The 21913-nt window shown below is 38.7% G+C and overlaps 1 protein-coding gene across 1 annotated transcript in view; it reads left to right on the forward strand.

The window, feature by feature from the left end:
- Positions 1 to 21913, forward strand: part of LOC126474959 (death-associated protein kinase dapk-1-like) — a 314370-nt gene that overhangs the window by 11130 nt on the left and 281327 nt on the right. Inside the window, exons 3-4 of the mRNA XM_050102484.1 lie at positions 3355 to 3570; positions 16465 to 16603. Of these exons, the coding sequence (XP_049958441.1) occupies positions 3355 to 3570; positions 16465 to 16603 (355 nt within the window). The remainder of the gene's footprint in view (positions 1 to 3354; positions 3571 to 16464; positions 16604 to 21913) is intronic.

Consider the following 21913-nt stretch of genomic DNA (forward strand, 5'->3'; position numbering starts at 1 on the left):
ATGTGAACAAACACAGTTGTGCCAAACTTGTGTGACACTCGTTATCATTGATTGCAGGTGCTTTGATGATAGAACATGTTTTCCACCAGCCCATCCAGTTTGTCTACCCCTCTTGCACATGCTTTTCTTACTGTTAACTCATGTAATATGCATGGATCAATACCATCTCCTAGGCAATGCTTTTTACATGTGTGACAATCATTGTCACACAACAAAATATTTTCATACTGTGAGACTGTGTAACAGGTCCCCCCAATGTAATTACCTTTGATGTATTCATTTCCCAACACCACAAATAGTTTTCCACAACTATTTTTACATCTCAGGTCTTTATTTGTTGATCTGCCTGGGTTTATTTAGTTTGTTTCCATTTAGCAAGTGTCTTTTAGGTTTATTTCCAGTGTTATCATGCAGTGCTTAATCCCCACACCCCCAAGCAAAGTGTACCACCTGTCACTACTAGTCATTTCCATTCCTATTTCAGTCGCAAATGGAGCTAGGGAAAAACAACTCAGTATGCCTCCGTATGATTTCTAATTTCTCTTATCTTGTGTAAAACATAGTACCATATAATGTTTATGAAATGCAGCCTCATCAGTCAAAATCACCTGCCCCCAACCCCACAAGTGAAATGTCATAATCAAAAAATTTCTTTTCCTCATGTACCACCCCTCTTTTCACAATGATCTCCATGTCTTTGGAGTACAACAATCCATATCCCTCAGAAAAAAATTCCTTGGGAAAGTTGCCCCTGAATTATCTCTGCTCTGAATTCAGTTATGCACTCCCAATTCTTTGCACCCTATCTTCCAAATTGAAATTATTGCTCTCTAATAACTGGAAGACCACTCCAAAGACCATTTCTTAAAGTTATCTAATTTTCTGTCATTTATCTCCTATCTCAGAAAATCACTGCCCAACAGGATGTATCCTACCCCAATGAGACCTCCTTGTCAACCTCATGTACAACCTGAGCCAGTCTTGCTGACCTCTTCCATCTGCAAAGTCCTCCAAAATGCTCTCCCAACATCACACAAATCCCAGAAACCAAACAAGCCCAGTAGTCTGTTGTCAAACTACTAACCAAGAACTTCAGTCCCACAGAGGATTCAGTCACTGTCAATGACATGCCCAAATTCAATCATGTTGGACTAATCAAACATCTACTATCACCTAACCCGTATATTGGAAACACGTAATTGCAATAATTCCTTTGACAAAACCTGACTAACAGCTAACGTTGAACCTTGACTCTCCCATTTCTTACCTCCCCTTCCCTTCCCCCCTCCCTCCCCCACACCCCCCACACCCCCTGCCATCCACTCTACCAGTTACTTTCCAGGAATACCTTACTTGCAGCCTGGCCACATGTCTCTTCAAAAGAACACAAACCCACAAACTTTCTTGTGGACAAAATAGAAGCTGTCCAAAATCTTAACTCAGACACCGATTTGATCATTCTCCCAGCAGAGAAGTACCCATCACTATTGTGATGAACAGCACCGATTACGCGACGGTAGGTATTTGCAAACTGACTCTCCATTTACAAGCCCTGCCACAATGATCCTTTCAAGAAAACCAGTCCGTACCAGTCCTTTCTAGTCCCGTCACAGAACGTCTGCCCAAGCCCATCTCTCTTCCCCTCTCCACCATCCCTTGGCATACCCATCATGCATAACATTCCTAAAATCCATAAACCTAGACACCCTGTATCCCCCATTGTAGCTTGTTACTTCGTTATCACAAAAACTGTCTCGACAAGTTTACCAGCACCTCCAACCCACTAAATATGAGTACATCCTAATTTCACACATCTTCTTTGACTCATTGTACTACATTCCTAGAAGTTGACCTCCAACTTTCAGATAGCCTTATGAAAATCTCCATCCATGTAAACCCCACCAATTATCAACAGTATCTCCACTATGTCAGATGTCATCCGTTTCGCATTAAAACATCCCTCGTAAAAAGTCTAGCCAAACATGGACAGAACATCTGCAGTGCCAAGTAGTCCATAGCACATATGTTGTGATAGTCTTCAAAAACTCCAAATTTAGTCCACAAACAGATCTCCTGTGCCATAACATGTGCCCCTGGTTCTCCAACCATCCTCACAAACCAGCTGTGGAGGACAACTCCCAAGGCTGAACAGCAGCAACATGTATTTTGCCAGGACTTCTACCACTTTTCATTGAGCCCTGAAGTGAAGAGCACCCTTACCAAAATTCTCCCCACCTCCCCCAAAGTCTAATTCTGTGGAATATCCAGGTCCTTCCATGTGCCACGCCTGCACACAACCCCTTGCTACATGTAGTATATCCCTGTGGAAGACCATGTTGCAAGACCTGTTCTCCGCACTCACCGAGAACATCCTACTCTAGTCCTCTCATACAAAATCTGCTTTATCTCAAGCACCACCACTAATCAAGGCAGTCCGTGGAAATATGTGGCACTGAGCACAACATGCTCTATTTAAATGTCTGCTACACAATTTGTGCCATCTAGATGCCATCCCCCTACTCCCTCCCTCCTGCAGCTGTCCCACAATACCATCTTTTATTTTCCGAATTACTTTGATGGGAAATGTCTCAATTTTCAGTAACTCTGGCGCCATGTCGATCTTCATCCTTATCCTCATGACATCCACTTTTCCCTGTGAATCTACTCCCACAGAATAAATTCTGCTGTCTTTCTCTTCCTCTGTCGTATACCGTATACCCCCCCCCCCCCCCCAGCCAACACCTTCACCACCTTCACATCATCGTGTGCTGCACACATCTTCCTCTTTCTCTACCAGGCCAAGTACACTAGTGTCATGTACCTTATCCATTTTCTTGCTGCCTCTTGCTCCCAGACATCAGTTTCCCCTCGTGCCCCTCCAACTCTCTCTTCCCTTAACCACCTCCTCCCATTCTACCCAATGCAAGCATTCACACCATACCTGTGACAAATGTAGGAATACCTGAAAAATATGCTTGCAGTTGACACTTTGATACATTAGAAGAAATGAGACAAAAATGCACCCATGGATGAAGTTTTAAATGAATAAAACTAAATGCTTGGGATGAAATAAATACGCATTTTTAGTAGGTACAATACAAATGTAGAAGTATACACTTTTTAATTTTTATTATTTTTGTCTTTGCTGTCTGTTTAATTAGCATAATGTTGTGGAATTTCCTTAGCACATTTCATCTTCCATTGTATTTTTAAACTGTGTTTTTAGTTTTTTCCTATCCTAAAATCTACAACTGATGCCAGACTTCTGATGTATGAATTGATACTATTTAAGTATAAGTACCATTGTTTTGTGTTCTGATAAACTTACAGCTGTGTACATGTGTTCTTCCTTAGAGGCCAATTTGCAGTGGTGCGACGCTGTCAAGAGAGGTCAACAGGACGGCAGTTTGCTGCCAAGTTCGTCAGAAAACGTCGAGTATGTCGAGGAGTATCCCAGGAAGACATACGACGTGAAGTGCACCTCTTGCGTCGCCTGGCTGGCCATCCACACCTTGTGACATTGCACCAAGCTTTTGACAGTCCTCGACATGCTGTCCTGGTTCTTGAGATGTAAGTGTGAATATTCAAAAACCGAACTACAGAAGTCAAAAATTCAAAGCTGCATTTATTTCTGTAACAAAAATATTTGTCAGTGGTATCACTTGTGTGTGCATGCATGAGAAAATTTATAAAAGAACTACTTGGAACAAATATTTAAGACATGCTATACACATTGTAGAAAGTTAAGTTTTATTTTGTCCTATCCATGCTGAGAGTAGATAATTGATCCTTGACATTGAGCTTGCAGGACTCTGCAGAGTTCTTAATGACATTGCTGCCTGATGACTCTGGCTTAAAAAGAATCAGAGAAACATAGAACATTAAGGAAAAATATGAAAGAATACAAGAAAATTACAGTGCAGAATTTCTTTTTATTTAACAGGAAGTGTGCATGTCCATCAAACATTTGAAACAGTGAAAAGTATGATAAATAGGTGGGATAAAAATAGAAATCTTTCAGGATATAAAGAAATAAGGAATGAAATCATGAGGAAAGAAATCACTCCCTACATGACAAAAATTGAAAGCAACATCTTACCCCATGAACATGGAAAATGTGAGAAGCTATAATTCCAAGGAAACAGGAAGACTGAGACTGAACACAGCTAAAGTCATAATGGCATATATGCTTACTGAACATATTGGGCAAAATCCAAGAAAAGTTATTATTCACACACTTGACAAAAGCAAGCTCGTGAAAGTGTCTGTTGTAGCTTCATGGACTACTGCAAAGACTGAACACTGAAGTGATCCATTCCTTATACCCATCTGCAGAAGAATAAGTATAACAAAAGGTTAACCATAGGATTCTACTTATGAACCAACCTTCCGAGATATAAGTAAGGTGTTGCATCTGTAAAGATTTGAACAAACAGCACCAGTTTTTAAGGCTTCATAGACAGCGTCTTAATTACAGTTGCAGGGTACTTAAGAATTGAATATTAGTAATCTGGCACTAAATATAGTAAGTAATGCTTTGAGAATAAACTAAAAGTAGCTACTAACGAAACTACATATGTCTTGCTGAAGAGGTTTTCCAAAACACAGAAAATTCGCATTACAAATGAACAAAGAAATTGTCTCTTGCATGAGATTGTGCCAATACCTTGACATTATTCTGTACAAGAAACAAAAATTTCAGGTCCTTACATGAGAAAGTGAGAAAGGAACTAAAATAATGAAAACATTGCAAATGTCCGTGTAAAAAACTTCTGGCTAAAACTGAAATATCATGAGGCATAATTTTCGACTTTTGTCGCGTTTGGAGCATGCACATCTGAAAAAGTAAAAACTGATAGAACCCATATCGCCCCAGTATTGAATAAAAAGAGAGTGCTGCTGCAAATTGGTTATACAGTGTGTTTGGAAAGTCACTGTGAATTGGACTGTGGACCGTGGATGCAGATTATGTTGGAAGTTCAAAACAAAGTTGGCAGAATTCTTATTTTTTTTTGTAGATACACAAATGTTTTTTAAATTAATTTTGCATTTGCTTGACATTTAACTGTTTGGTCCAGTAGATGAAAGCTACTGAATGCAATGTGTAGTGTTTGTAAGTTCAAATTGTTTTTAAATTATGGTGCTTTCAACTGAGAAATGTAGTTTTCTTGTTGAACATGCGTTTCAACATTGCAATAAACATCAGATTTAGTGCAGGAGACATTTGCTGAAAGATTCTTGGAAACAGTTGTATCTTATTGCTGTTCAGTCAGTCATCTTATTGAGAAATTTTGAGAGACAGACTCAGTGTTAAATGATAAATGAACTGGAAGACCACCTAAACCAAATGAACAGATGTTGATGGATATTGTTGACTATATGCAGCGGAGCCCAGCAAAATCATGTGCATGTTGGCACAAGATAAAGATGTTGAGCTTACAAGCTTACAAGCACACATAAAGCAGTTAGGCAAACATTGAAATTGTTCCCTTTGAAAGTGATAGCCATGCAAGAATTGCATAATGAAAAGAAAATTGGTTACTGCAGATGGTTTACATCTTTTACTGAGAGAAATACCATTAATATTATTTAGTATTCTTTATGTGATCTTCTGTGCAGTTGAACCCTGATTTTACTGGTCAGGCAATGTTAACACACAATTATGGTCAATGAAGAATCCTTGTGTAGTGCTTGAAATGCCATTTCATAATCAGAAAATTGGAGAATGGATAGCATTATCCAAATGGTACAATATTGGACCTGTGTTTTGTGAAGAAACTGTGGGCAGCGACATTACTGTTTATTGATTCATGTTTCATTGGCCAACTAGTGGAAAATGAAATCAACTACTCATGGTTTCATCAAGATTCCACTACTGTGCACACAACTACTGTTATGTGTCTTCTGGAAGAGCTTTTTGCAGAACATGTCATCTCAAAAAAACCTATGGCCCCTTCACTCCCTGGGCTTTACTCCACCAGAAATCTGTAGTATGTAGCAATCTCCCTTGCCCAGTTTGTGATGGAAAACATGAAATAACTGTTTACGTAAGCAGTGTCAGATCTACTAAAGGTGTTTTCCAATAAAATTCAGCTGCTCAAACCTATGTATCCATCCACATATGTCATTTCCAACATATGTTGTAACTGCACAGTAACTTTCTGTTCATCCTGTGCCATGCAGGACAATATGAATTAAAATTCTGCTGAGAATGCTTGCATTCAACCCGTAGCCTTATATGTGCTTAAGAAGGCAGCAGCTTACTGTTTAAATAAAGGGAACCAAAAGAAAGTAGATAATATCTTTGGTAATTTGGTAACATCAAAAGCTGATATTTATAAATGCTTGACAAAGAAATTGCAGCAGACATAAGAATGAAGACCCCATTAGCACCAGTCAAAGATACAAGAAAGTCAGACCACATTAATCTGACAAAAAGCTTGATACACTTTCTGTCTGAACATGATTCCTTCTCCTTTTACACTGTCTGGTCACACCAGTATGCCCACCTGTCAGAAGCCTAAATGATCATCTTTTGGAGTGCAGACCTCTGCAAGTTGTGTAGGGAGAGTGTCAGTGAGGTTCTGGAAGGTTCCAAAAGGAATGTGAAGCCATGCTGACTCCAGTGCCACGGCCAGCTGTGCTGAGTTTCTTGGCTGGGGTTCTGTAATGTGAACAGCCTGACAGGTGGTTCCACACTTTCTATGTAAGGTTTAAATCCAGACAGTTGGTGGTCAGGGACATATGGAAAATTCATCCTGATGCGCCTCAAACCACACATGCACACTGTGAGATGTTTGACATGTTTTATTATGATGCCATTTTGCTGAGGAAAATCGAACTGTATGTAGGATGGACATGGTCCCCAAGGATAGATGCATACTTCTGTTGCTCCATTGTGCCTTCTGTAAATAGGAACTCACCCAAGGATGCCACGAGAACATTTGCCAGACCATAAAGCTCCCCCCTTGTTTGCTATAAGATATTTCATGCCATACACACCAATGGCAATCTCTGTCCAATTGACCATAAAATATGAGTCATTTGAAAGGCCAACTGTAGCCACTCAGTGGTCATCCAATTGTGGTAATGGCACATAAATTCCAATTTTGACACTGATGAACAGCAGCTAGCATGAGTGTCCAAAGCAGGCATACACAGCACTGTTCACTGGATGCTCATTAAGGAGACGCTGTTGGTAGTCTCTTGGTTCATCTGGGCAGTAAGTTGATTAACAGTTGCATATATATTTGCCTCTACACATTTCCACAGCTGTCATTCGCCCCTGTCATTCGCCCCTGTCATTTACAGCCTGTGGTGCACCACAGTTGCCTCGGCTTGGCTTTGGAAAGCACCATTTTGCTATGCACAGTATACTCTAACCATGTGAACAGTTTACAAACTGAGCCATTTCGGAAATGCTTTCACACTTATTCCAAAATCCAATGATCATGTCTTTCTAGGTGTTAGATAAACCGCTCCATTTCCGCACCATGATAACTGCACTGTTTTCTACGTGCCCCAACATGCTTTTTATACCCTCCACTACTACTGCTGCTACCTGTTGTCTGTGAATAGTTATTGCACATTGACATCGAACATAGGTGGTGGTTGTGGGGTCCTGCCCACTCTTCTCTTATTGGGAGCCTAAAGGATGCTGCATTCTCGGATAGCTAACAACAATTTAAACAAAACACATTAATAGTTTTTTATGACAATAAAGAAGGTTGACAATAGTTAACTTTGGATATACAGTGAGTTGTTGTAAGCAATGGGCGACATGCAAACATTCAGTGTCATTTGCTATATGCAATGTTCATACAAGTTTGTCACACAGTTTGTGGATTTCTAATAATGGTTTTTGTGGTGCTCTAGTCTAAGGCGTGGTTTCTACTGGTGTCTGTCTTCTACTCTCCACCGAGGCTAGTAGGAGTGGCACTTATATTCTCCCCATATAGAGGCCGCTCCTGTCGTGGTGCAGTCCTAGTTAGCGGGCTATTGGCTGTTGTCATCTCACAGCCTTCTTGTGCCTGCATCTGTTGTTACGCTCGAACAGTGGTCACATTAATTTAATTGGGCTGTGTATTTTGGATGAAGGAAGAGAACAGACACAACATTCAGTAAATGTGGAGTAAGCTGAAATGCCAAAGTAAGAATTCCATCAGATCCAAATGACATAGAAACAAGCATCTTCCAAGGAGGCACTGTGTATAACATAAGAAGAAATTAAGTACTATGAAGAGAGTTGAATGAAATGGATAATAAATATTCTTTGAGACTGTTGGGGACCTCAAAGACTATGCTGTTCACATCAGCTAGTAGGAACTGGACAGCAACCATTAGCAAAAGGAAGACAGACCCAAGGCAAGACTGCTAAAGACATGCTACCAGCAAAGAGATGTACAAGAAGAAATTGCTGCTGTGAAGGCATAGTATGCAAACTGGTAGGCAACATGGCTATGTAAAAGAACTCCTTGTACAACATTAATTTATTCTGTATGTCGTATAGGCCTAAACATCTATCTCAGGCTGCAGTAATCCTAGTCTGTTTAAGTCATGAAATCATGACACAGAATTGTTGGGCAGTGCTTGCCTATATGAGAAATTACAGTACTGCTGATAGACACATGTACAGTACGTACGCTATACTAGCATTTGGAACTAATAGTTCCTTTCTCAAGAATAGAAGGGGGGTAGGTTGGGGAAAAATAAAAAGAAAAGGCCAGTTCATTCAGACCCCAGGATGAGAGCAACCTCACCTGTCAACAAACTGTTAGATCTATACGCATTTACGAAGGCAGCAGCTTACTGCTTAAAGAAAGGAAACCAAAAAGAAGTTGAGGATGTCTTTGGGAAGTTTAAAGCTGAGATTTATAAATTACATGACCATAATGCAGATAAACTTCAACAATTACGGGAAGGACTTATTACTGTAGATCTAAAATCAAACTGTAACTTGACTAAAGTGGTGTAGAATGAGTACACTGAAAAGAAAATATTATATATTTGCAATGAAGCTGCAAAGCCAATTAATGAGTGTTTCTATTTAGAAAAGCTGAAGACAGGGATTAGCTGGGTGACAAAAGAAGTTAGAAGATTAAAATGTCTTGCAGTACTTTTGGTTAACTAAATAGCTTCCAAAACTAAGCTTACACTATGTCTGAAACACAAAGTAATCATAGTTAATTAACAGTTTTGACTAATAGTAGTTAAGAAAACATTTCTGTAACTGAGTGTTGCTCAGTGAGCATTGGAGATATCCGTGTCACGAATTATTAGGAGCAACGGGAAAGCAAACAAATGGATCTTGAACAGACTAGAATGGAAGACAATTATGACTATAATGAAATTGTAGTGGAGATTGGTGAAGCCAGGTGAATGGATGGCAGATGGATAGAGGATATTTTTTGCTGGATTCCAAAAAGTGATAAAAATGACATTTTGTTCATTAATTCTTAAACCTATTGTATTGTATACATTCCTTAAAGAAGGAGAAGAGCTTTCAGGAATGTGTAAGGAGTCAAGATATACATTAATTGGCAGAATTAGCCATTGCACACTTCTGTAAAGTGTACTAACAACCAGTTTCATTTATTACTGATCTAGTCACTTTGATAAGTGTGGGAATTAACTCTTAATTACTCTTTTAGATTGAAAAGCAGCTACTTAAAAAAGAGGCCACAGTTCTTCGTCTTTCACTACTCAGCTGCTATTGTTATCTAAAGTTTCACACCAAGCTGTCAGCTGTCTATATATTGGTAAAATTAAAGCCTGTTTAATGCGAAAAATACTGTGATGTAAAAATAATTGCAACACCAAAAATTGATTAATGTAGAGTAGTGAAATTTTAGGAATACATTTGTCAAGTTAATATATCTACATTATTAACATTGCAAGATCACAGGTTAATGTAAGTGTGAGATAAGCCATATCCAATTGAAATGCCAGTATGTTAATATCTGGTGTAACTGCTAGAATGTTGAATGCAAACATGCAAATGTGCATGCGTTGTGTTGTACAGATGCCAGATGTCAGGCTTTGGGATGGAGTTCAATGTCTGTTGCACATGGTTGGTGGATGATGCTGAATTTGTCATCCAATGATGTCCTATATATGCTCAATTGAAGACAAATGTGGTGATCAAGAAGGCCAAGGAATCGTGTTGAGACTCTATAGAGCACGTGGGCAAGTGTTACCCTGTTGGAAAACACCCCTTGGAATGCTGTTCATGAATGGTAGCACAATATGTCGAATCACCAGATTGACATACAGATTTGCAGTGCAGCTGCCTTAAAAAAAAAAAAAAATTCAGGATGCATGGGATAGCCACAAGAGTGCTCCTGCTGTCATACGAAATTGCACCCCAGACAATAATTCCAGGTGTAGGTCCAGTGTGCCTACCATTCCGACAGGTTGGTTGCATGTCCGCAACTTGCCTCTTGTCTGCAGCTCGTGGTCTCGCGGTCGCATTCTTGCTTCCCGAGCATGGGGTCCCAGGTTTGATTCCTGACGGGGACAGGGATTTTCACCTGGCTCGAGATGACTGAGTGTTTGTGTTGTCCTCATCATTTCATCATCGTTCATGAAAGTGCCGAGATTGGACTGAATGGAGGTTGGGAATTTGTACGGGCGCTGATAAATGCGCAGTTGAGCGTCCCACAAACCAATCATCATCATCATCATCATCATCAACTGGCCTCCTTCTAATCAACACACGGCCATCACAGGCACCGAGGCAGAACCAGCTTTCATCAGAAAACACAACATACCTCCATCCTGCCCTCCAATGAGCTTGCACTTGACATCACTGAAGTTGCAAAATAGTGGTGGTTTGGGGTCAATGGAATTCACTCTACAGGGCGTCTGGCTCGGAGCTGTCCTTGAAGTAACCGGTTTGCAAGAGTTTTGTGTCACTGTGGTGTCAACTGCTGCTCAGAGTGCTGCTGCAGATGCAGTATGCCGTACCAGTGCCATATGACAAACACAGTGGTCTTTCCTCTTGGTAGCGCCATATGGCCATCCGGAGCCATGTCTTGCAACTGTACATTCTAGTGACCATTGCTGCAAGTAATCATGTACAGTGGCTACATTCCTGACAAGTTTTTCTACAATATCACAGAAGGAATCCAGCTTCTTGTAGCCCAATTACACAACCTTGTTCAAGCCCTGTGAGATGTGGTCAATGGGGTCTTTGTTGCTTTAAAAGCATTCTTGACCAACCTCAATTCACCACATCCAGAATGTATTTAACGCAAACCTGATTTGCTTCCTCATATTGGCACTACAAGCACCATTCTTCTGCAACTGGTGTGAAAATTGAGTAGATATCATCTTTCAGATGTAGAAACACACCTTCATGGTGTTGGCAATGTAGCATTAACTGAAACTCTCATTCCCAAATTCAACCATTCTGGTGACATGCAGAAGGATTGGGCAAATAGGTGCTCTTTTATTCAAATAAAGTAGAAGCACCTAACGGAAGGTGGCCAGATGACATTAGGAAACATGCAACTATTTCTGTAGGAGGTCTTCATTAAGCAACAGATGTCAAATGCTTATGGTTTTTTTAGTCATTAGAATAGTTTTTATTATTTGTGATAGTGGTTTTTTTACTAACAACAACAACGACAATATAATAACAATAAAACCAGGTCCATGGGCCAGACACAATGAAACTGCATACACAGTAAATCACCAGCTATACATTGCAGGAATTGAAACTGCTTCAGTGAAAAGACTAGAAAAACACCTTGGAAATATATTCATTCAGACGCCTGACCACACACATGCTCCTGAACATGAAACGTTCTAGTCAATCACAGAAGCATAGCTGACACACAATAATTAATTTTCATGTTTCATGTACTGTATTTGCAATAACTTTCTATGATGTAGAATGTAATTGGCTTACAAAAGTTAATGTGTGGTAAAATTCTTATTATTTACATAATTGGTTGTAAGCTACATTCACATATTGCATAATTTGGGTTTAATGAAAGCTGCACAGACTGTGTCATAGATAGTCTTCCCACCAATTCCAGCTTTTCTGAATTGCACAGGTGGGAACTCTCCCTGCAGCATGCCCGTCATTCCCATAATCTTCTTGCTACAACCTTCACTTGTCCCTGTCCTCCATCTGCCTGTCCTCTTCCTTAGTCCCACTCCAGTATTATACAAGCCTTCTATCCCACAAACACACCGGCATAGACCTTTCCCCTTCTCTGATCTTCTCTTCTCCCTTTCCCCTCTCCAACCATAGCCTCCTGATGCTGCACTTAGCAGCCCACTATCATGTCCCATATTATCCCTATAGGCCCCTGCAGGCAGCACTTAGGCCTTCCCTCACCCTTATCCAATATCCCTCCCCATCCCTGCCACACTTCTTTGGTATCCCCACTATCTCCTCCAGCTAGATTGGTGCTCACCTCAGATACAGTCACATTTGGGCCTAACACCAAGAGACAACAGTGACCATGTATGTGTGTTTTCTATATCTGATGAAGGACCTAGTCCAATGGGTGAATAACAACTAGGAGTCTATTTTTCATTCTGTCCATCTGCCACTCAATGCCTCCTGTATGTGGTGTGTAGCATCTGCCCATTCTTAATATTGTTATACCATACCATGTTTTTGATTGTTTAATCTTTAAAAACACACACACACACACACACACAGAGAGAGAGAGAGAGAGAGAGAGAGAGACTGTACAATATTTGTTTTTTTTGTTTGTTTTTTTCTCTTTTTTTTTCTTTTCTTGTGTGTGTGTGTGTGTGTGTGTGTGTGTGTGTGTGTTGAGAAGGAAAGTCGAGGTTCGAGAGAAAGTTTTTACATTGTGTGAGCTGTGTTGACTGAGTTGTGTTGAATAAGAAAATACCTGGAGGATTGAGTCACTGGCCTGGGTGCTGAAGTGGAATTGGGTGTAAACAGGAGAGTGGGTAAAGGCAGATGAAGGGTAGGGATTAGCAGATATTAAAATGAGGGTGTTCTTGGAGTGATAGATATGTGCGAGAAGAGTTCCCACTTTGCAATTCAGAAAAATTGTTGTTGGGGAGAGACTTAAAATTTTATTGCTTGTAATGCATCTGTTGAAGTCAGTGACATTATTTCCAGAATGAATCTTTCATTCTGCAGCATGGTCTGTTTGGTTGTGGTCATTTGTCTACTTGGATAATTTGTGCTCTGATCGGTGTAGAACACTGGGCTGTGGTTGCAGTGGATTTGGCATTTTATGTAACTGATTTTGAGGGTGGCTTTACCTTTGGTAGGGATAGGAAATGCACTGTCTCTTCCATGGGAATAAGACCTGTTTAGCAAAAGACTAGGAACAGTGAGGCTGCATGGGGCTTAGATATGGACAAGGATATTGCATAATTTGGTTCAGCAGTGGAATAACCTGAGATGTATGGACAAAGTTTGTGGGGAAATATTCACAATGGGGCATAATCAGAATTCTGGAGCAGTATCTTATTTAGTCATTCCAGTTTTGGATGATATTGAGTGATGAAGAGGCATACTTTTGTGCTTGGCCAGTAGAAGTACGGCCATAGGCCATAGATGATCTGTTTCTTGACAAGATTGGGAAGGTAATTTTGTCTTCAAAGTTCTTGGGAAGACCTAACCATACTTGCCACTTCGAGTACCTTCCCCATAGGTGGCTGTCCTGCATTGGAGGGACATTTTTATGTGGGATTGACAATAGCAGTGAAAGTGGTTAATAGGTTTGATCAGAACATCTTCATTTGGATTTCGTATCAATGCAAAGAGACAAAAAAGGGGGAAGAGCAGATTTCCATTTTTCTACTTATTTTATCTTAGAACTGTTGCCTTCTACATTAATACATTGTTGGAAACTGTCTATGGCATTTATTTTCCTGAAACATGGAACATTTTGTGAAAAGAATTTTTATGCCACACACTATAGTTTAATGTAAATGAATAAATAAACCACATAATTTTCAATATGCTGCATAGTGTGACGGAAGTCTAAACATTCTAGTGGGAAAAATGTGATTGTATTCTGAATGGAATGTAACAACACGAGAGAAGGAAAGCTGCTACTCACCGTATAGAGGAGATGCTGAGCCGCAATAGGCACAATATCTTTTTATTGTGCATATCGCGACTCAGCATCTCCGCTATATGGTGAGTAGCAACTTTCCTTCTCTCGTATTGTTGATTGTATTCTGAAATGCACTTCTGATTGTAAACTTTTTTCTCCTTTAGGTTTTATGGTTCTTGACGGCTGCACTTCATTTCATCTATGAATTAGAATTAGAAACAGTTATTCCATTTCATTTGAATTAAAATTTGAATCACATTTACACTTTCATTGCAGGTCTCAAGTGCCTTGCAGACTACTTGTAGTACTCACCTTCTTTCACCATTTCAGCATTTTTAATATGCATAAGATATTTTTCATTACTCAGAACTGATAAATGTTGAAAACTGTGTTTTCAACTACCATTTAACTACTGCTCAATGCTTTTAACTATGTGATATTTGTCTTTATAGATTGCAATAATTCTACTTGAAAAACCAGTACATGCTACCCTTTCTTGTGTTGCCAAATACAAGATGTAATTGTTTTAGGTTCTGGTGTTATAAAGCAGTTTTATTGCTCTAAGTTGAATATTGTGGTATGTTGTTGTTGTTATTGGTGGTGGTCGTGGTGGCGGTGCAACACTCATCATTTCTTTCAATTGTTACATAATTTCGCAAGTTTTGCTGCCTGTTTTCTGTCCTAAGATGTTGTTGTTTTGGTCTTCAGTCCAGAGACTGGTTTGATGCAGCTGTCCATGCTACTCTGTCCTGTGCAAGCCTCTTCATCTCTGAGTAACTACTGCAATCTACATCCTTCTGAATCTGCTTACTGTATTCATCTCTTGGTCTCCCTCTATGATTTTTACACCCCATGCTTCCCTATAGTAATAAATTTGTGATCCCTTAATGCCTCAGAATGTTTCCTACCAGGTGATCCCTTCTTCTAGTCAGGTTGTGCCACAGTTTTTTCTCCCCAGTTGTATTCAGTACCTCCTCAATAGTTATGTGGTCTACCCATTTAATTGTTTATAGCACCACATTTCAAGAGCTTCTATTCTCTTCTTGTCAAACTATTTATTATCTATGTTTCACTTCCATACATGACTACACTCCATATAAATACTTTCTGAAAAGGCTTCCTGACATGTAAATCTATACTAGACATTAACAGATTTCTCTTTTTAATCAGAAACACTTTTCTTGTCATTACTATCCTACATTTTATATCACCTGTACTTTGACAATCATAATTTATTTTGCTGCCCAAATGGTGGAACTCGTCTACTACTTGAAGTGTCTCATTTCCTAATCTAATTCCCTCATCACCACCTGATTTAATTCGACTATGTTCCGTTATCCTTGTTGTGGTTTTATTGCTGCACATCTTATGCCCTCTTTTTCAAGACACTATCCATTCTGTTCAGCTGCTCTTCCAATCCTCTGCTGTCTCTGACAGAATTACAATGTAATCGACAAACTTCAAAGTTCTTATTTCTTCTCCCTGGATTTTAATTCCTTCTCTAATTTTTTCTCTTGTTTCCTTTACAGATTGCTCATTATACAGATTAAATAACATCAGGGGTAGGCTACAATCCTGTCTTACTCCCTTCTCAACCACTGCTTCCATTTCGTGACCCTCAACTCTTGTAAAGGCCATCTCGTTTCTGTACAAGTTGTAAATAACCTTTTGCTCCCTGTATTTTATCCCTGCCATCTTTAGAATTTGAAATAGAATATTTCAGTCAACATTGTCAAAAGCTTTTTCTAAGTCTACAAATGCTATAACCATTGGTTTGCCTTTCCTTTACCTAACTTCTAAGATAAGTCGTAGGGTCAGTGTTGTCTTGCATGTTCCTGTATTTCTCCAGAATCCAAACTGATGTTCCCCGAGATCAGCTTCTACCAGTTTTTCCATTCTTCTGTAAAGAATTTGCGTTAGTATTTTGCAATTGTGACTTATTAAACAGATAGTTCGGAAATTTTCACGTCTGTCAGCACCTGCTTTCTTCGGAACTAGAACTATTATATTCTTCTTGAAGTCTGAAGGTATTTTGCCTGTCTTATATGTCTTGCTTAACTCTAATGATTTTAATTTCTCATTTGTTATTCCACATTTATATTAACAAAACTGCATGAATTATGTGAGAAGGGGTAAAAATTTTGAGGGACACAATATTGCTATAAGTTGGCATTACAATGTTGTATTGAATGGACACTTGGCAGAGTTCATGCCACCCTTTTACAGATACAAAGATATTATGTCTTCACCTTACGTAAACATAATTGGTTGAAATATTTTTTGTACATTTGTTATAGTTTTTTTCTTCTGTCACACATTTAGCAAAGTAATAAATACTGTGCTAATAGAATAGAGCTGCTTCAAGAGTTTATATATTTAATGTGTATTGTTTGAATTCTAACAGGCTGGAGGGTGGAGAACTGTCCTCTCTCCTAGACTCTCGTGGTCATTTGGAGGAAACTGAATCAGCTTATTGTGCTCATCAAATACTACTTGCATTACAACACATGCACAGTCAAAATATCGCTCATCTTGACCTCAAGGTATGTGAGAAATAGCAATACTTCCGAAGCACTGTCATAAAATTTTGGTTTGAATTATTTCTAACATGAAATCATCAAGGTTAGTAAGTTTATATGAAGTATGGTTCTTCATTTTCAGTGTTTAAGACATAGTCTCACATACAAACTGCATGGACAGAGATCCCCGACGTAGCTTTACTGACCTAGAATTATGCCTATGACACCTCATAACATACCTTCTTTTATTGTTTTCCTACTATTAATGGAACTGATGAACATTTATTAAAGTACACAACACTGCACGAGTTGATTTTTGATCTCTTCATGTTTATTGACACTCGAAGTTATCTTTTATATGGTCAGCTTTGTAATCTGCAACAGCCTCAGTAGTTGACATAGAACAGCAATGAAACATAGATTGTTTTCGTATTGATTGCTAGCTTTTGACTGAATGAGAAGTACATACTGTTTACATTATAAAATGGATTCACAAATTGTAAATATATTTTAACATCAGTTGTACATTTTATTACTGACACATGAAAATTTGTGCCGGACCACTTGAACCTCAATTTCCTGCTTTTTGCAAGAGGTTGCCTTTACCACTTCGGCTGCCCATGTATGCCTCCCACACTGACTCAGAATTCCATGTGTCATGTTGTCCATATCCCCTATGCTCTACTTTGTGATTCCCACACAGGGAGAGAGAAAGTTTTTGTCATCATCATTTTAGCCTGTCGAGGCATCTATACCACTGATTTCCACAATGTCTGTGTTTACACAGTGCCTGTATGTTATATTACAGTGTTCATGCATGTATGAAGAAACGGACACTGTTTGATAATTCACAGTTGTTGTAAATTTTACGAAATGGATTTACAAATAGTGAATATGTTTTGATGCCAATTGTACATTTTATTAGTGACAAAGTTATGCCAGACCGGGAGTTGTATATGGATAGCCAGAGTGGTTAAGGTGACTGCTCATGATAAGCAGGAAATCCGGGTTTGTGTCGCAGTCCAGCACAAATTTTCATGCGTCACTAATATGTACAGCTGATGTCAAAATGTGCTCGCGGTTTGTGAATCCATTTTGTAAGATTTACAACAGCTGTGAATCATTAAGCAGTGTCTGTTCCTTCATGAAGGACACTGTAATGTAACATATAGATACTGCATAAACACAGACAGTGTGTAAATCATTGGTAATATTCACAATTCCAATCCCACAACCTGCCTCGAGGGAAACATACACTTTAACTGGATAGCAAATATAAGGCAGGGCCTCCTAAAGAATTAATAAAATGAATAACATAGGAGGTCAGATTTTTATTATGGAACATGAACTAATTGTGGCCTTATGTGTGATGTACATACTACAGGAATCACAAAATGGTAATGTGTGCACTTATTAACATAAAAAACAGGAGAATTACAAGTGACTAAGGCAGTGTCCCCATGAACTATGAACCATGAACTTTCCCTTGATGTGGTGGCTTGTGTGCCTTGGTGATACAGTTGCCTTACTGTGGATGAAGGTGTAACTGCAATGGAGGGGTACCCATGGAGAAGCTTGACGAATGGGTGGTTTCTGAAGAGGGACATCAGCGTTTTCACTAATTACAATTGCAGTAGTCTGCATGATTGACTGATCTGGTCCTGTAAGATAAATGAACACAGCTTTGCTGTGCTGGTACTGCAAATGACTGAAAGTAAGGGGAAACTACAGCTGTTATTTCCCAGAGAACATGCAGCTTTACTATATGGTTAAATGTCACATAAAATATTTGGATTAGTGGGTGGGGCCACTCAGGAGGATGCCGTCATCACAGAAAGCAAAACCAGCATTACACAGGCTGGAGTGAGGAATGTTAGATCTCTTAATTGGGCAGATTAGTTAGCAAATATAAAAAGGAAAATGGATAGGTTGAAGCTAGATATGGTGGAAATTAGTGAAGTTCTGTGGCAAGAGGAAAAGGGCTTTTGGTCAGTTGAGTGCATGGTTATAAATGAGTGGTTCCAGTAATAAATAAGAAAATAGAAATTTGAGTAACCTACTGTGAACTGCATAGTGACTACATTATCACAGCCCATATTGACACAAAGTCAACACCCACCACAGTAGTACAGGTTTATATGCCGACTAGCTTTGCAGATAATGAAGAGATCAAAAAACATTTATGATGATGAGATTGTTCAGATAGTTGAAGAGGGACAGGAAAATTTAATTGTGGTGGGGGGCTGGAATTCGATAGTAGGAAAAGGAAGAGAAGGAAGAATGTGGTCTAGAAGAAAGGAATGAAAGAGGAAGCTGCCTGGTAGAATTCTGCACTGAACATTATTTAATTATCACTAACACTTGATTTAATAATCATTAAAGAGGGTTGTATATGTGGAAGAGACCTTGAGACACTGGAAGTTTTCAGATTGATTATATAATGGTAAGACAGATACATAAGAATCAGATTTTAAGATGTAAGACATTTCAGGGGCAGATGTGGGCTCCAGCCACAATTTATTGGTTGTGAACAGGTAAAACTTAAGAAATAGCTAGAAGGTAAGAAATTAAGGAGATGGAACCCAGGTAAGTTGAAAGAACCAGAGGTTGCTGAGAGCTTTATAGGGAGCATTAGGCAACAAGTGACTGAAACAGGGGACAGGAATACAGTAAATGGCAAATGGGTAACTTTGAGAAATGAAATAGTGAAGGCATCAGAGGATCAAATAGGTAAAAAGACAAGACCTAGTGGAAAGTGTGAGATATCCCAGGAGATATTGAATTTAATTGACGAGATGAGAAATATAAAAGTGCAATAAATTAAGCAGGCAAAAGAGAATACAAATGTCTAAAAAATTAGATTGACAGTAAGAGCAAAATGGCTAAGCAGGAATACTTTGAAGACAAATTCTAGTCTGTAGAAACATATATAAATAGGGGAAAGATACGAACTTCATAAAGAAAAATTAAAGAGACATATGGAGAAAAGAAAAACTGCTGTATGGAGATGAAGAGCTCAGATGGAAAATCAGTAAAGAGCAAAGAAGAGAAAGCTGAAAGGTGTAAGGAGGTACAGTATGTAGAGGGGTTACACAGTGGAAATAAACTAGAAGACATTATTATAGAAAAGAAGAGGATGTAGTTGAAAATGAGGTGGGAGATATTATACTGCAAGAATAATTTAACAGATGCCTGACTGATCTAAGTCGATACCAGGCCTTGGTGTAGACAACATTCTGTCATAACTAGTGATATCCTTTAGAGAGCCAGACATGACGTAACTATTCCATCTAGTGTCCGAGATGATGAGACAGGCAAAATACCCTCAGACTTGGAGAAGAATTTAATAATTCAGTTACAAAGAAAGCAGCTGCTGACAAGAGGTGTGAATATTACCAAACTGTTGGTTTAATAAATAACTGTTACAAAATGCTGACACAAATTATTTAAAGAAGAATGGAAAAACTGGTAGAAGCTGATCTCAGTGAAGATCGGTTGGGATTCTGGATAAGTGTAGGTACCTTCAAGGCATTACTGATGCTACAACTTCTTTAGAAGAAGGGTTAAAGAAAGGCAAACTTAAATTTATGGCATTTGTGGACTTTGAGAAAGATTTTGACACTATTGTCTGGAATACACCCTTTGAAATTCTAAATGTAGAAGGGGTAAAATACAGGGAGTGAGAGGCTATTTTCAACTTGGACACAAACGAGAAGGCAGTTATAAGAGGGGCACTGATGACCTCGACGTTGAGTGCCCATAAGCCCCAACACACACACACACACACACACACACACACACACACACAGTTATGAGTCTAGGGGCATGAAAGGAAAGCAGTGGTTGAGAATGTGTGAAAAAGAAAGCTGGGATCTTCTTTTTCCTCTCTTGTTTTGCCATCTGCCTCCTTAAATTCAATTTTTCACTTTTAACTAATTACCATTAACACACATAAGTATAATCTGCATGGTCATAAAAGGGAGAGGTTGACCCTCAGTTTTAAAGAATATAACACCATATCTTAATTTTGTGCTTAGTTTTGTGTATGTAATTAATTTCCTGATTTATTTTGACTATTCCTAGTTAATATCTTTCGTTATAGGGTGAAATCAATAATTGTTTCGTAACTTAAATTCTGTTATTGACTTATAAACAAATATAAGTTCTGTATTAATTATAAACATTTGGAAGACGAAACATTGGCATTCTTTAAGTATTTATTTGGCTCTATTCGAAAACATATTCCAGTTTTGTCAAAAGTATTGTTTGCATAACTATATCTGTTAACTTCATCATTTAAATAAATAATTTGCCTTAATCCTCGTGGTAGAAGAAGTTGTTAAAAAGAACCAATTTTTCAATTTATTAAGTTAATTAATTTAATGAGTTAAGTTTTAATTGTAATTTCTGTAAATTAAACATCAAACAATGTATAGTTCCAGTACCTATTATTGTGATGATATATAAAGGCCCAATTTTTGGTCTCGAGACAGTCAGTCCACTACCGATTTTCTGACGAAGAGTCTGTGCTGGTTAGAACAACTACTATGTATCAACTGAACAGTGGAATAAGTGTAACACAATTAGGCCATGTGTTACAACAATGACAGTGTCTGTCCAATACATACTGTATTATTCTGCAAGAACTGTGAACTGTGTGGTTAGGTTTTTACTGCTCATAGATATTCAATAGTAAACTGTTGTAGTAGTATCCTAATGTTTGCCTGCAACCTATTAATGGGGCTTATCAAAATTTGACAATAGTTAACTGGCCATATAACTGTGTAATATTGGGGATTGTGAACAGTGAAAGTAAAGAACTGTGAAACGCAACTGTGCAACTGTTGGCTACATCATTTACAGTAATCAGTGTTGAACTTTCAACCCCCATTTTTCAGCCAGTATAACAGCGCAGTACATCGACACTGAGGACTAACAGTGAAGAAATAAAGCAGGTGATCGTCACAAAGGGAGTGAGACAGGGCTGTAGCCTGTTCCTGACATCATTCAATCTGTACATTGAGGAAGAAGTAAAAGAAACCAAAGAAAAATTTTAAGAGGTAGTTAAAGTTCAGAGAGAAGAAATAAAAAGCTTAATTTTTGCCGACAACACTGTAAGGCGGTCAGTTACAGCAAAGGACTGGGGAGGAGCATTTGAACAGAATGAACAGTAAGTTGAAATGAGGCTAGAAGATGAACATCAGCAAAAACAGAATGAGTGTCATGAAATGTAGTCAGATTAAAGCAGGTGATGCTGAGAGAATTAGATTTGGAAAAGAGAGAATTAGATTTGGAAAAGAGAGAATTAGATTTGGAAATGAGACACTTAAGGTA

The sequence above is a fragment of the Schistocerca serialis genome, chromosome 4, assembly GCF_023864345.2.
Source record: "Schistocerca serialis cubense isolate TAMUIC-IGC-003099 chromosome 4, iqSchSeri2.2, whole genome shotgun sequence".
NCBI classification, from domain to species: domain Eukaryota; kingdom Metazoa; phylum Arthropoda; class Insecta; order Orthoptera; family Acrididae; genus Schistocerca; species Schistocerca serialis.